The sequence below is a fragment of the Tamandua tetradactyla genome, chromosome 11 (genome assembly GCF_023851605.1).
Source record: "Tamandua tetradactyla isolate mTamTet1 chromosome 11, mTamTet1.pri, whole genome shotgun sequence".
Lineage (NCBI taxonomy): Eukaryota > Metazoa > Chordata > Mammalia > Pilosa > Myrmecophagidae > Tamandua > Tamandua tetradactyla.
The window spans coordinates 80,475,202-80,489,181 of NC_135337.1; the positions used below are offsets into that span (position 1 = coordinate 80,475,202).

Here is a 13,980-nt window from a genome sequence, read left to right on the forward strand (position 1 = left end):
CTCTACCAGCTCCGAAGCCAGCTGTGCCTGGCTGTCATGTGCCCAGAAAGCCAGACAGCAGGGCCAGCAGCTGACCCTGGGAGGGGTGCATGGCCTAGAGTCCAGGCCAGACTGACCACAGCGGGCCTCGTCGGATCCATCGGCACAGTCCACTCTGTCGTCACACTCGGGGTTCACTTTGGCGACGCACTGACCGTTCCTACAGGAAAATGCATTCCCTGGACAGCCACCTGCGGACAGAAAAAAGCCAAGTTCCGACCTTGCCTCATCTTCCCTGAGTTTTTGCTCTCTTCTCCAGAGCCCCAGAGCAGGGAAATAGCTCTTACGGGTCTGCTTAGTTCAACTGCTTCTGAGATAATTTTCTTGGAATGAGTGCAAAAAAAAATACATTAGAATTTCAGGAAGCATCGAGGCTAGGTCAGAAATATAATGAGGGCCGCATTCGGGTAGTTTTTTTTTTTTTTTAGATACACTAAAAAAAGTTTATTTTGTACCTAATTATGTATATTTTAATACTATATTTTATTAACTGCAATACTATATTTCAATTTTTTTTTTTTTTTTTTTTTTTTTTTTTTTTAAAGGAAAGACAGAGAGAAGGAAGGAAGGATAGAAGGAAGGAAGGAAGGAAGAAAGGGAAACATTTTTAAACATTTTCTTGTTTTATTGTATTCTGTTTCTCCGTTTTTGTTACATGGGCTGGGGCCGGGAATCGAACCGAGGTCCTCCGGCATAGCAGGCAAGCACTTTGCCCGCTGAGCCACCGCGGCCCGCCCTATATTTCAATTTTTATTAGCTAATTGTTTTTTGTACGCTGTATGGTGTGGGTCACATTTCATTCTTTTTCCCATGTGACTATTCTGTTACTGCAGCACCAGTTATTGAATTTTGTTGTAGTTGCTGCTGTTTTCATCATTTTGTTGTCTTTGTTGTTTCGGGAAAGTGCATGGGCTGGGAATCAAACCTGTATCTCTTGCATGGCAGGTGAGAATTCTACCCTTGCACCCCCAAGTTTAATACTATATTAATACCATAACTGTAACACTATATTAAAATAGTAACTAATGCCAATTAATTTTAACACTATATTAACGTTAATATCATATCAATTTTAATAGTATTAAAATCAGTACTAATTGATTTGCGATGTTCATTTTAATACTACATTTTTTTCAACATGCTAGATCTAAAATATTCATCAGCTCAACATGTTAACCATAGAAAAAGTGACAAGGAGGAACTTTACATGTTGTTTCTCGCACAAGTCTTAGTAACCTGGTGTGTGTTTCACACGTGTGACTTATTGGGGTTCGGAACCTGGGTTCGGAACGCGGCCATAGGGTGACAAGCATCCTGGAGGGGCTTCCCAGGACACGCTAAAGCTGGACACTTTCAGGCAAGTCAAGGCACCTTATTACTATTATTTTTTACCCTATACATTGAGAAGCTGTTTTTCATGCTATGAAAGTAGAGTGTTTCGTTCAGAGCTTTGAAGCCACTGCTCAGGGACAAAGAGTGCAAGAGACGTTTAAAGTCTTTCTTAACATTAGCAGGGGCAAAAGAGACGGGGCCTCTCGCGGTGTTGCCCGCGCTGGAGTGCGGTGGCGACTCACAGGCAGCACCCCACTACTCATCAGCGCCGGAGTTTGGACCCGCTCGATTTCCGACCTGGGGAACCTGGTTTCCCTCCGTAGGAAAACCTGGTCCCCCGCTCCCGGGAACTTATCATACTGATGCCGAACAAAATGCGGACAGCCGAGGGGCGCGGCGCCCTGCAGCCCAGGCTGCCTGGGGTGGGGGGGAAGCGGTCCCCCCCGCCCCCACCTCCCGCGAGCTGGGACTACAGGCGCCGGGGACGTCTTGGCTACAGTGAGTCAGGGATCTCGGTGCAGAAAAAAGATTTCACCACCAGATGGCAGGGACACAAGGGCTTACTCGTGGGGTGCTTGTTGGTGGGCTGGGAGGTGCAAGGAAAACTTGCCCCTGGGGATAGGGCTGGGGCATGACACGTCCAGCTGGAGGGGAGGCAGAAGCAGCTGGGTTTTTTTTTTTATGACTTCAGGGTTTTATCTCACCTGGGGTCAGCAGATGAGGGGGACAGTTTCGTAGGTCTGCAAAGCAGGCTGGCTCTAAACGGCTAGGGAATGGTTATTAGGGCAATTTTTTTTTTTAATGGAAGAATTATTTCTTTTATTGATGTAAATTATGTATTCACATCCCATGTAGCACTCCAAAGTGAACGAGCAATGGTTCACAGTATCATCATATAGCTGTGCATTTATCATCACAATCGACTTATTTTTTTTCTTTTTTGTGAAAAATAACACGTATACAAAAAAGCAATACATTTCAAAGCCCAGCACCACCATTAGTTGGAGAACAGATTTCAGAGTTTGGTATGGGTTACAATTCCACCATTTTAGGCTTTTACTTCTAGTTGCTCTAAGATACTGGAGACTGAAAGAAATATCAATATATTAATTCAGCAATCATACTAATTTGTTAAACCCTACCTTCTCGGTATAACTCCACCATCACCTCTGATCTTTCTGCCACTTTTTAGGGGTATTTGTACTATAACCATTCTAACTTTTTCATGTTGGAAGGGGCTGTCAATAATATGGGATGGGGGTTAGAACTAGCTGATGTTGTGGAGAGGCTGGGCCCTCTAGGAATAAGGACTTGTCTGGTCCAGAGACCCATCTGGAGGTTGTAGGTTTCTGGAAAGTTACCCTAGTGCATGGAACCTTTGTAGAATCTTATATAATGCCCTAAGAATTCTTTATAATTGGCAGGAATGGTTTTGGTTGGGGGTTGGCAAGCTATGATAGGTAGCAATATCTAACTGAAGCTTGCATAAGACCAACGTCCAGAGTAGCCTCTCAACTCTATTTGAACTCTCTCTGCCACTGATACCTTATTTTTACACTTCCTTTCCCCCTTTTGGTCAGGATGGCATTGTTGATCCCACGGTGCCAAGGCCAGGCTCATCCCTGGGAGTCATGTCCCACGCTATTCGAACAATTTTTAAAGCAGCTGGAGGTCTAAGAATTTCGGTTTGGCCCTGGTGGGCTTTGGGCCAACGGTCCCACCTGCCATGAAGATGTACTGAACGCCCAGGGCAGTGCGCAGTGGGGGTCTCTGGCTCATTTCTAGGACGGCTAGCTGGTTTCCTCACACGTAGTTCTATAATCTAAACCCTGCGTGGCAGGGAGAGCCACACCGGGCTCTTTCCATGGCTGTATTTCCCATCCCACACGCTCTCACGAGGTGCAATGACTCTGCTCCGAGCGCCTACAACAGCCCAGGCGGGGCGAGGTTTTGCACTGCTCTGGGGGCCGCGTCCCTGCAGTGCAGAAAAGCTGAGCAACTGGAGCCATGGATGGCTGCTCACAGGCTGCCCTGCCAGCTCCCATCCAGGCCATGGACTGAAAAAAAAAAAAAAAAAACCCACCACCCCCGAGTCAAAATGTACACTGAGCACATCCCTTCATCCAGCAAGTCAACTTGGAGGATATTTTCTTTTCTAACTGGATACCTGCACGGTCTGGATCAGGATACCAAAAAAGCTGACTATAATTTACGTGTATCGATCATGGGGACTAACGCAATCGATTTACATTGTCTGTATCATCAGGAATTTATTCTGGAACCTAACCTGGCTATTTTCCAAATAATTAACGCAGGGTGTCCTGCAGAGTTTGGCGAACGTGGGGGCGTCCTGTGCATTGGGGGTTTGCTGAGCAACGCCCTGGGGTTCCCCCACTTGATGCCAGGAGCAGCCCCGTCCCCAGCTGTGACAACCACAAATGTCTCCTGATATCACCCCATGTCCCCCAGGGGCAAAACTGCCTCTGGGTGAGAACCAGTGAGATAAAGCTAAATAAAATGTGCATTTATACATATAAATATGTAAATAAATGTACACGCATTTACATCTATATAGTGAGTTGTCTCAAAGGGTGTGCATCAAAATATTAAAATGATGAGATTCTAGGTAATCTGATACTCTTCTTTCTGTTGCTGTTGTTGGTTTTTTTTGACCTTTTTTGTTTCATTTTGTTTATTTTCCGGAAGAACACAATGCTTTCTCTGAACTACACTCAGCCATTCAATAGCACCTCTGAATTCTTGGAGGCTGGTAATCGAAACTACTATTTACTACGTTCTAGGGATTTTATTTGCTTATTTGAAAGAAGGAATAGGAAATCCCTGGAGGCAAATCAGAAAAAAATCTGGTAGCTTCCAGGGACCGCCTGGCAAGGAGAAAAACTTACGTGACTTTAAATCTCTTTCTGCTAGTGGTCCCTTCCGGTTTCCTGCAGAGAAACAGGGAAGATAAAAGGTGATTCCATTAGTGGCAAAGTTCTTATTACATGCAAAGCATCAAGCATCAAGAGAGCAACTTGACTCAAACTTAAATCAATTGAATTCCAATCAAATTGGACATTCTGTTCCTCGGTGGCACAGGCCACTTCTTAAGCGCTTGACAGCCACAGGACAACCATATTGAATTGCACAGAAATGGAACACTTCCATCATCGTGGAAACTTCTAGAAGCCTGTACTGCCATGGAGACTGCTTTAAGACCTCAACTACTGGGGAGAGGACTGCTTATAGGTGTCCTGGAGAGCAAGGTCAAGGTGATAAATCTTTATGACAGCAGTCTAAACTGGAGCACCTGAGTTGAGTCAAGAGGTGAGTCTGCCCTGAAATTACAATGCGCTGCATGCAACGCAATATTACGCAGCTGTAAAAAGGAATGAAGCTCTGATACATGAGCCAACATGTTTGAACCTTGAAGATGTCATGTTGAGTGAAATAAGCCAGATGCAAAAGGACAAATATTGTATGACTCACCGACACTAAATAATTAGAACAAGCAAATTCATAGTCTCAGAGTCTAGAATGCAGGTTCCCAGAGAGAGGCTGGGGTAAGGAATAAAGAGTTAATGCTTAAATTGCAGAGTTTCTATTTGAGATGATGGAACAGTTTTGGACATGGATAGTGGTGATGGTAGCATGACATTGAGAATGTAATTCACACCACTACATATACTTGACTGCGGCTAAAATGGGAAACTCTAGATTGCTTATATGTTACTAGAACAAAATTTTTACAGAAAAGCCCATAGGAGTGTACCACACAAACTGTGAACCCTAAAGTAAATCTTGGACTAGTTAATAGCACAACTACAAAAGCGTTTTTTTCATCAAGTGCCATGAATGCACGCAAATGCAAGGTGGCATAAGAAATATAAATAAAATAAATAAATAAAATAGAGTGGCATAAGGGGAATCTGTATTTTCTGCCTGATTTTTCTATAAACCTACAGCTTCTCTAAGAAAAATACATGCACAAATGTTAGAAATTACAATGTCCTGGAGCAGAGACTTTTGGAGTGGAGCATTTACTCTTATTTCTATACCAGGGGCTGCAAAGCACAGCCCGGGGTGGGGAGGCAAGATTGGCCCACCGCCAGTATTTATAAATAAAGTTTTATTGGCACACAGCTGTAGCCGTTCCTTTACAAATTGCTTGTGTCTACTTTTGTCCAAGAAGAGCAGAGCTGAGTCCTTGTGAGACCATCCAGGAATAGTTATTCGCTGGCCTTTTACAGGAAAACAGCGCACCAACCCCTGATCTCTCAAAGGTGAGAGTAGCGCGTGTGTATTTGTGTCTTCTCTCCACGGGGGGTGGCGATGCCTGAAAATCTAGTGGTTAATGTGACTCATAAACACGCGGCCCCAGTTGGGGGGGGGGGGCAGCTGACCCCTCTCCCCCAGCACCCACCAGCCACGGCGTCTGCTCACCGGTGAGCTCGGCCGACAGGATGGTGCCGTATGGGTCCAGGGGGATGCTGTGTTCCCGCAGCCTGGCCCGCAGCCCCTGCTGCAAGAGTTCTTCTTCTAGGTCCGGGCTCAGTGGCCGGAGACCTCGCAGCAGGAAGCGCAGTCGGAAATGCACGAGGACGCTGGAGTTCCCGTCCCTACGGGTTGGGGAAGACGTCTGCTGGAGAGTTCGGGAACCTTCCGGAACCTTCCAGAACCTTCCGGAACCTTCTGGAATCCCACCCCCTGGAAAGGCGGCCCCGGCTCACCTGTAACTCAGCACGGTGCAGCCCACGCAGCTCGTTTCTAACTCTGTCTTCTGAAAGCTACTTAAAAACTGCAAGAGATGGCGCCAGCCAAGGGAGAGGTTAGAGGATGGACCGCCACCACTGAGTGTTTCCAAAACTTTTTCCATCCCCCCCCCCCCCCGCCCCCAAACAGAAACTCCGTGCCCATCCTCCAGCTCTACCCTGACCCCTGGTGACCTCTAACCCACTTTTTAATTTTTTTGGATTTGCCTATTCTGGACCGTTCAGATAAACTGGAATCAGACAGCGGGTGGCCTTTTGTCTGACTTCTTTCACAGAGCAGCATGTCTTCAAGGGCCACCCATGTTGTCCCAGGTGTCAGAACTTCACTGTTTTATATAACATATATACAAAGCAAAGAAATAAAAAAGCAATAGTTTTCAAAAGCACTCTTCAACAAGTGGTTACAGGACAGATCCCAGAGTTTGTCATGGGCTACCATACGATCCTCTCAGGTTTTTCCCTCTAGCTGCTCCAGAATATAGGAGGCTAAAGGGCTTAAATACTTTTTAATCATCACAACCGAGTTTTTTCCTTCTTTTTTTGTCAATAACATGTATACAAAAAAGCTATAAATTTCCAAGCACAGCACCGCAATTAGTTGTAGAACATATTTCAGACTTTGTCATGGGTTACGATTTCACAATTTTAGGTTTTACTTGTAGCTGCCCTAAAATACTGGAGACTAAAAGAGATATCAATTTAATGATTCAGCATTCATATTCATTTGTTAAGTCCTATCTTCTATGTATAATTCCACCATCACCTTTGATCTTTCCAGACCTCTCTTTGGGGTTGTTTGGGCTATGGCAATTTTAAATTTTTGATATTGGAAGGGTTTGTCACTAATATGGGGTAGGGAGAAGGAAATGTCTGATGTTCTGGACAGGCTGGGCTAGATTTCACGACTTCTCTGGACCAGGGACCCATCTGGAGGTTGTAGGTTTCTGGAAAGTTACTCTAGTGCATGGAACCCTTGTGGAATCTTCTATATTGCCCTCGGTGTTCTTTAGGATTGGCTGGAATGGTCCTGGTTGGGGGTTGGCAGGTCATGACAGGTAGCAATGTCTACCTGAAGCTTGCATAAGAGCAACCTCCAGAGTAGCCTCTTGACTATTTGAACTCTCTCTGCCGCTGCTACTTTATTAATTACACTTCTTTCCCCCCTTTTGGTCATGATGGAATTGTTGATTGCATGGTGACAGGACTGGATTCATCCCTGGGAGTCATGTCCCATGTTGCCAGGAGACTTTCACCCCTGGATGTCATGTCCCACGTAGAGGGGAGGGCATTGATTTCACTTGTAGAGAACTTCACTCCTTCTTATGGCTGAATAAGATTCCATGGTCTGGAGGGACCATATTTTATTTGTCCAGTCCTCTGCAATGCATACTTCGCTTGCTTCACTTTTCAGCTGTTGTGAATCGTGCCACAATGAACACTGGGTTACAAGAATCCATCCAAGTCCCTGTTCTCAATTTGTAAGGGATCAGGAGCTCGACCCCAGCCGGTGGAAAATCCCCCCCAGGCCCATGAAGAACACCCGGTAATGGGGGCCAGGATGTGGGAATCACCCAAACCTGTTTTTGCAAAAGCTAATAGCACTCTTTGCTTCTGTAGATAAGCTTGCTTGCTTACAGCTGCAAAACCAGGATGTGGGTCTGTGAAACTAACGCCACTTCTCTGCTTCTGTGAATAAGCTTGCGGTTTCAGCCTTTATAAGCCCACCCTGCAAACCCCACGGTGCTGCTCTCTGAATCCTTCTTGGGATTTCTGAGGATTTCTGAGGCAGTTGCCAGCCGGCTAATAAAGACTCCAAATTGGCTTGCAGTTTTGGAATTTGTGGTCTCTCTTTCAGTGCGCCCCACAATAAATTCTTTTGGGAAATCATCTCCTTCTAAACTCAGTAAATGCAGTGAATTCACAGCATTGTGTAAATGACAGGAAACAAGCATTCCAAAGTTATTCTTATAAAAATAGCGTTGCCATATAATTTCTGGAGGGTTCCTAGGTAGCTCAGAGGGACCAGCCTCTCCAAGATTATCAACTAATTACATCTCCCTATCTGTTAGTGTGGACACCCCTTCTCAGTATGAAAAATTCAGGACAGGTATTGCCCAAATATCCCTATAGTTTGGGAGGAGGTGTAACAGAGAAAATGGGATTTTTTTTTAAATTAATTATTTAATTTTTAAAACATAACAAACACACATTCTTCCATATGATCATTCCATTCTACATATATAATCAGTAATTCACAGTATCACCACATAGTTGTATATTCATCATCATGATCATTTCTTAGAACATTTGTATCAATTCAGAAAAAGAAATAAAAAGAAAACAGAAAAAAATTCATATATACCATATCCCTTACCCCTCCCTTTCATTGATCACTAGCATTTCAATCTACTAAATTTAACATTTGTTCCCCCTATTATTTATTTTTAATCTGTATGTTTTACTCATCTGTCGAAAAGGTAGATAAAAAGGAACATCAGACACAAGGTTTTCACAATCACACAGTCACAATGTGAAAGCTATATCATTACACAATCATCTTCAAGAAACATGGCTACTGGAACACAGCTCTACAGTTTCAGGCAGTTCCCTCCAGCCTATCCACTACCCTTTAACTAAAAAGGTGATATCTATTTAATGCATAACAATAACCTCCAGGATAACCTCTCAACTCTGTTTGGAATCTCTCAGCCATTGACACTTGACTTTGTCTCATTTCGCTCTTCCCCCTTTTGGTCGAGAAGGTTTTCTCAATCCCTTGATGCAGAGAAAATGGGATATATCAAATGAGTATGGCTGCTGAATCACTATATTAATATTTCTTCTAACTTCCAGTGTTTTGGAGCAGCTAGAAGGAAAAACCTGAGAGGATGGTATGGTAGCCCATGATAAACTCTGGGACCTGTTCTGTAACTACTTGTTGAAGGGTGCTTTGAAAGTTATTGCTTTTTTTCTTTCTTTGCTTTGTGTATATATTATACAATAAAAAAGTTTTTAAAAAATTTCACATTGTGATACCACTGTACACATATAAGAATAGCTCAAATGGAAAAGAAAGACATCAATAGATCAAAAGAGTGGAGTATTGGCAAGGATGGGAAAACTGGAGTTCGTATTTATGCTGATGGAAGTATGAATTGGTAGAATCACTCTGGGAAACTATTTTGCAGTAGCTACAAAACCTGAACATATGACCCACCAATTCCACGCCTGGTTTCCATCCAACAGAAACGCAAGCAAATGCTTACTAAAAGCCATATCATAGGTTGAACTATTTGTATAAAAATGCCAATATTGGACTGTTGCAAACTTGCAGGAATGTTGATTTCACATGATTCAAACTAATGCAAATTCAAAGTTCATAGCAGGACTATTTGTATTAGCCAAATCCAGAATTTCTCAAATGCCCCTCAAAATGATGGTGGATATACTGAATAAACAATCTTCAAGAGTTATTCCATAAACAAAATCCAGCAACATGGATGAATCTCACAAACATGACGCTGAATGAAAGAAGTCAGCACTTACATAAAGAACAAAAAATGGACAAAACTAATCAGGATGAAAGACAAAAATAAATAAGTAATAGGGGATACCCTAGAAAAGCCATATTTTAATCCTGATCCATCTTGGGGAGGCAGCTGTTTTTTTTAATCCCTGTTCAGCACTGCAGGTTGGAAACTTGATTAGATTATCTGCACAGAGATGTGGCGTGCCCAACTGTGGGTATTAACCTTTGATTAGAGGGAGATGTGACTCGACCCATTCCAGGTGGGTCTTGATTAGTTTACTGGAATCCTTTAAAAAAGGAAACATTTTGGAAGAAGCTTTAGAGCCACGAACTCACAGAGCCCACACAGCCAGAGACTTTTGGAGAGGAAGAAGGAAAATGCCCTCGAGGGAGCTTCATGAAACAAGAAGCCTGGAGAGAAAGCTAGCAGACGTCGCCCTGTTCACCATGTGCCTTTCCAGCTGGGAGAGAAACCCTGAAAGTCATCGGCCTTTTTTGAGTGATGGTAACCTCTTGTTGGTGCCTTAATTTGGTCATTTTTATAGACTTGCTTTAATTTGGATATTTTCACGGCCATAGAACTATAAACTATCAACTTAATAAATTCCCCCTTATAAAAGCTATTCTGTTTCTGGTATATCGCATTCCGGCAGCTAGCAAACTAGAACAGAGAGTATTGAGAATGTTGAAAAATCTATTGTGATGACAAATGCACATCTATATGATGATACTGTGAACCACTGATTGTTCAATTTTGATGATTATATGGTACATGAATATGTAATACATCTCAGTATAACTGTATTAAAAATATATAGTGGTGCCTTACGCTCTCAAACCTTTCTACTCAAGTACTACCAACAATAAAGAGAAATGTTGAGCAAGTATGCATCTAGGGGCTCGAAGGGTTCCCAAACTCAAAAATCTCTTTGGCAGCCTCGTTTACATTTGCGTCACAAAAAGATAATATTTTAAATTACTGATCAGTTCAGTGAGCTTTCCCCCCAAAATGTGATTCCACGGCATCCTACCTCCTTTTGAGAATCTTAGCTTCAAGAAGAAAAATGTTAGATGTGACTTTTTGCAAGTGGTGAACACTGGAAGAAGATGAATTAAAAGCCCAGTGTAAGCAGGAAGATGAAATAAGCCCTGAAGCCCATGGCTACGTGGGTTTTAACTAGAGGATCTAAGGCTGCATGAAATAAGCCAGACGCATAAGGATAGATACTGTATGATCTCAGTATTATGACTCTGGTAAAGAAAGCAAACTCCAAATCATAAGGCCCAGGGAAGAAAATCTCTGCTCATATATAGCAATGAACCAGATTTTGCAACTCTGCAGCAAGAACATGCAAATGACTTCCCAAGCAATGGCTTCCATGTTTCATATTTTCAACACTATACCATTCATAAGAAAGATTTTTTTTAATCCTAAAAAAAGAAAGCCTGGTATGTATCAGCTGATATTAATACTGATTCAAGTATTTTTTTTTAGATCCGTTTATTATTTTATTCAATGTGCAAAACTTTCTCATTAGATTTACAGAAATATATATATACAATATATAAATACATGAGGGCCCTCATGCTATTATTAGGCAACATCTAAACCTAAGGGTATTTGACATATACAACTTTTATTTGTATATTTGTGCCATGCTGATTCAAGTATTTTATTAAACAAATGTCATCTTTAGTCACCAGCCCATACCCGAAACACCCTCAGTGCTTCCTTCATCCATCCCTTGGAGAAAAGGAGCCTAACAACAGATCGAGGGCTGCCTCTCCCAACACACTGGCTTTTATTGAATTCCCTGCAGCCCAGGGGACTCCTAATGGCAGGGTCCAACCTCTGCACCAACCCCAGGTCCTTGGGCTCTAAAATCCTGTGCCCTAAAAGAGAATGAAGAACTGACCCACGTGACAACATGACAGTGAAAGGAACCAGTCACAAGAGGCCACATACTGTCTGATTCCACTTACATGAAATGTCCAGAATAGGTAAATCCCTAGAGATAGGAAGTAGATTTGTGGTTGTGAGGGGCTGGGGGAGGGGAATTGGGGGTGGTGGTGATGGCTAATGGGCGCATGGGGTTCTGGAGTTGGGCAGTGAGGTGGTCACCTATAAAGACTGAATATACTAAAACCTGCTGTATTGCATATCTCAAATAATGGTTAATTTTATGCTCATATGCCACTCACCTCAATTAAACAACAACAAAAAGCACTGTGGCCAAGCCTGCTTTGCCAATGCAAGTACCAAAAAAATGCTAGAAGGATCTTTCTTGCTCCTCATGTACTGTTAGTGTGACCCACCAGTTTCCCCGGGGATTGTCCCCATGAAAAGTCCCACATTCCAGGAACCCCCCCACCTCTATCTTGGGTCGGTGATCTGCTTGGGTGCCAGTTCCCATGAGACCGAGGCCGAGGCTCAAGGCAACCAATCCATTTGGATTTCTCTGCTCTTGACTTTGGCAGTCAACCCTTACCATGTGGTTGGGTGACCAGATGTCCCAGGATGCCAGCACACTTCCTGTAGATTTGCTCTCCCAGTGCTATGAAGAGTCTATCCTTTCACTGGCTTAGACGCTAAACCCATGGCTGCCATACCTCCTTCCTAAACCCCCATGATGCGGTCCATTGCCTGTGGATTCTACCTCTTAAAACTTCCTTAGATCAGCACACTTTTCCCAACTCCACTGCCCCAGGCCTGCCATCTAGACCCACGCTATCTGATGGGACTCTTGGAGGTAAAGCATTTGTGCTACACCCGTGCTGTCCCATATGCAACAACCAGCCATGCAGCAGGTACTGAGCGTGTGAACTGTAGTTCGTGCGGCCGAGGGGCCGATTTCAAAATTCTATTTCACTTTAATTAATTTCGATTTCAATTTAAACACCGATTCTTGATTTGGTTACGTGTGTTTGCAGCAACTTGAGTATATAAATGTTGCAGAATCTGAACACAGATGGAGCTTTTTGTTTTTTGCATTAAAAAAAAGGAATGTGATATATTTTTCGGGTACTAAATTCCATAATAGAGCAAAATGCCTTTGTTGTCTTGTTTCATTCTACCTTGCCTAAATTTTAAGATTGCTACTAACTTTAAATTTTTAGTGAATTTTTAAAATTATTTATTTTTACTAATATATGTTATATATTCACACACCGTGTAAGCATCCAAAGCGTACAAGCAGTGTTCACAATATCATCAGACAGCTATACATTTAACATCACAATCGACTCTTTTTTCTTTTTTTGTGAAAAATAACATATATAAAAAAAGCAATAAATTTCAAAGTACACTGCAACAATTAGTTGTAGAACAGATTTCAGAGTTTGGTATGGGTTACAATTCCACAATTTTAGGTTTTTACTTCTAGTTGCTCTAAGATACTGGAGACTAAAAGAAATAATGATTATAATATAACCAAACTCATTCGTTAAACCATACTTCGCTTCATAACCAGATGGAGCATTTTTGATACAACCATACTGTCCGAATTGAGATGTGCTGTGAGTGCAAAATACACACCGATTTTGAAGGCTTAGTACAAAGAAAAGAAGGTAAAAATATCTTAATTCTTGTTTTCCATTGAAGGCATGCTGAGATGATAATAATTGGGATATACTGGTTTAAATGAAATATTAAAATTAATCTCACCTGCTTCTCTGTACATTTAAGCGACCGCTAGAAACATTTAAATGACACAAGGGGCTTGCATTATATTTCTATTGGAGACAGGTGCTTTGGGGTATCGGGTTTGCAAACTGTGGCCCCTGGACCAAATTTAAATGGTTGCCTGCTTTTGTGCTGTCTATAAACTAAGACTGATTTTTACATTTTTAAATGGTTGCAAAAAAAGAAAAAAAAATAAGAAAGAAAAATAATGTTTCATGGGTACATGAAATTTCTACAAAATTCAAATTTCAGCATCCTTAATTAAATTTTATTGGCACACCCCCATGCCCGGCCCTCCACATGCTGGTTGACTAGAGCTATTTTTGTGCCTCAACAATCCTTTGCAGAAAATGTTTGCCAAGCCCTGCTCTGGAGAACCTCTTGCTCCTCTCTTATCTTATCCTTCCTCCATCCTGTGTGCAGGGAACTCTTTGAGAAACACAAATTCTGACCCAGTCACCCTTCAATCACTCTTAAGACTAAAATTTTAAACGACTTTTTTATCCAGGTATAATTCACCTACCATAAAATTTGCCCTTTTAAATGGGACAATTAACTGAGTTTCAGAATATTCACAGACTTGTGCAACCAATGCCACAACCAACTGGAGAACGCTTTCACCCCCA

General features: G+C 42.4%; 1 protein-coding gene across 1 annotated transcript in view; it reads right to left on the bottom strand.

The window, feature by feature from the left end:
• The window catches only part of TMPRSS9 (transmembrane serine protease 9), an 82,783-nt gene that overhangs the window by 31,024 nt on the left and 37,779 nt on the right, over window positions 1–13,980 (bottom strand). The window contains exons 4-7 of the mRNA XM_077121235.1: window positions 6,102–6,169; window positions 5,815–5,990; window positions 4,278–4,319; window positions 117–230 (exon numbers count right to left, since the gene is read on the bottom strand). Coding sequence (XP_076977350.1) covers window positions 117–230; window positions 4,278–4,319; window positions 5,815–5,990; window positions 6,102–6,169 — 400 coding nt within the window. The remainder of the gene's footprint in view (window positions 1–116; window positions 231–4,277; window positions 4,320–5,814; window positions 5,991–6,101; window positions 6,170–13,980) is intronic.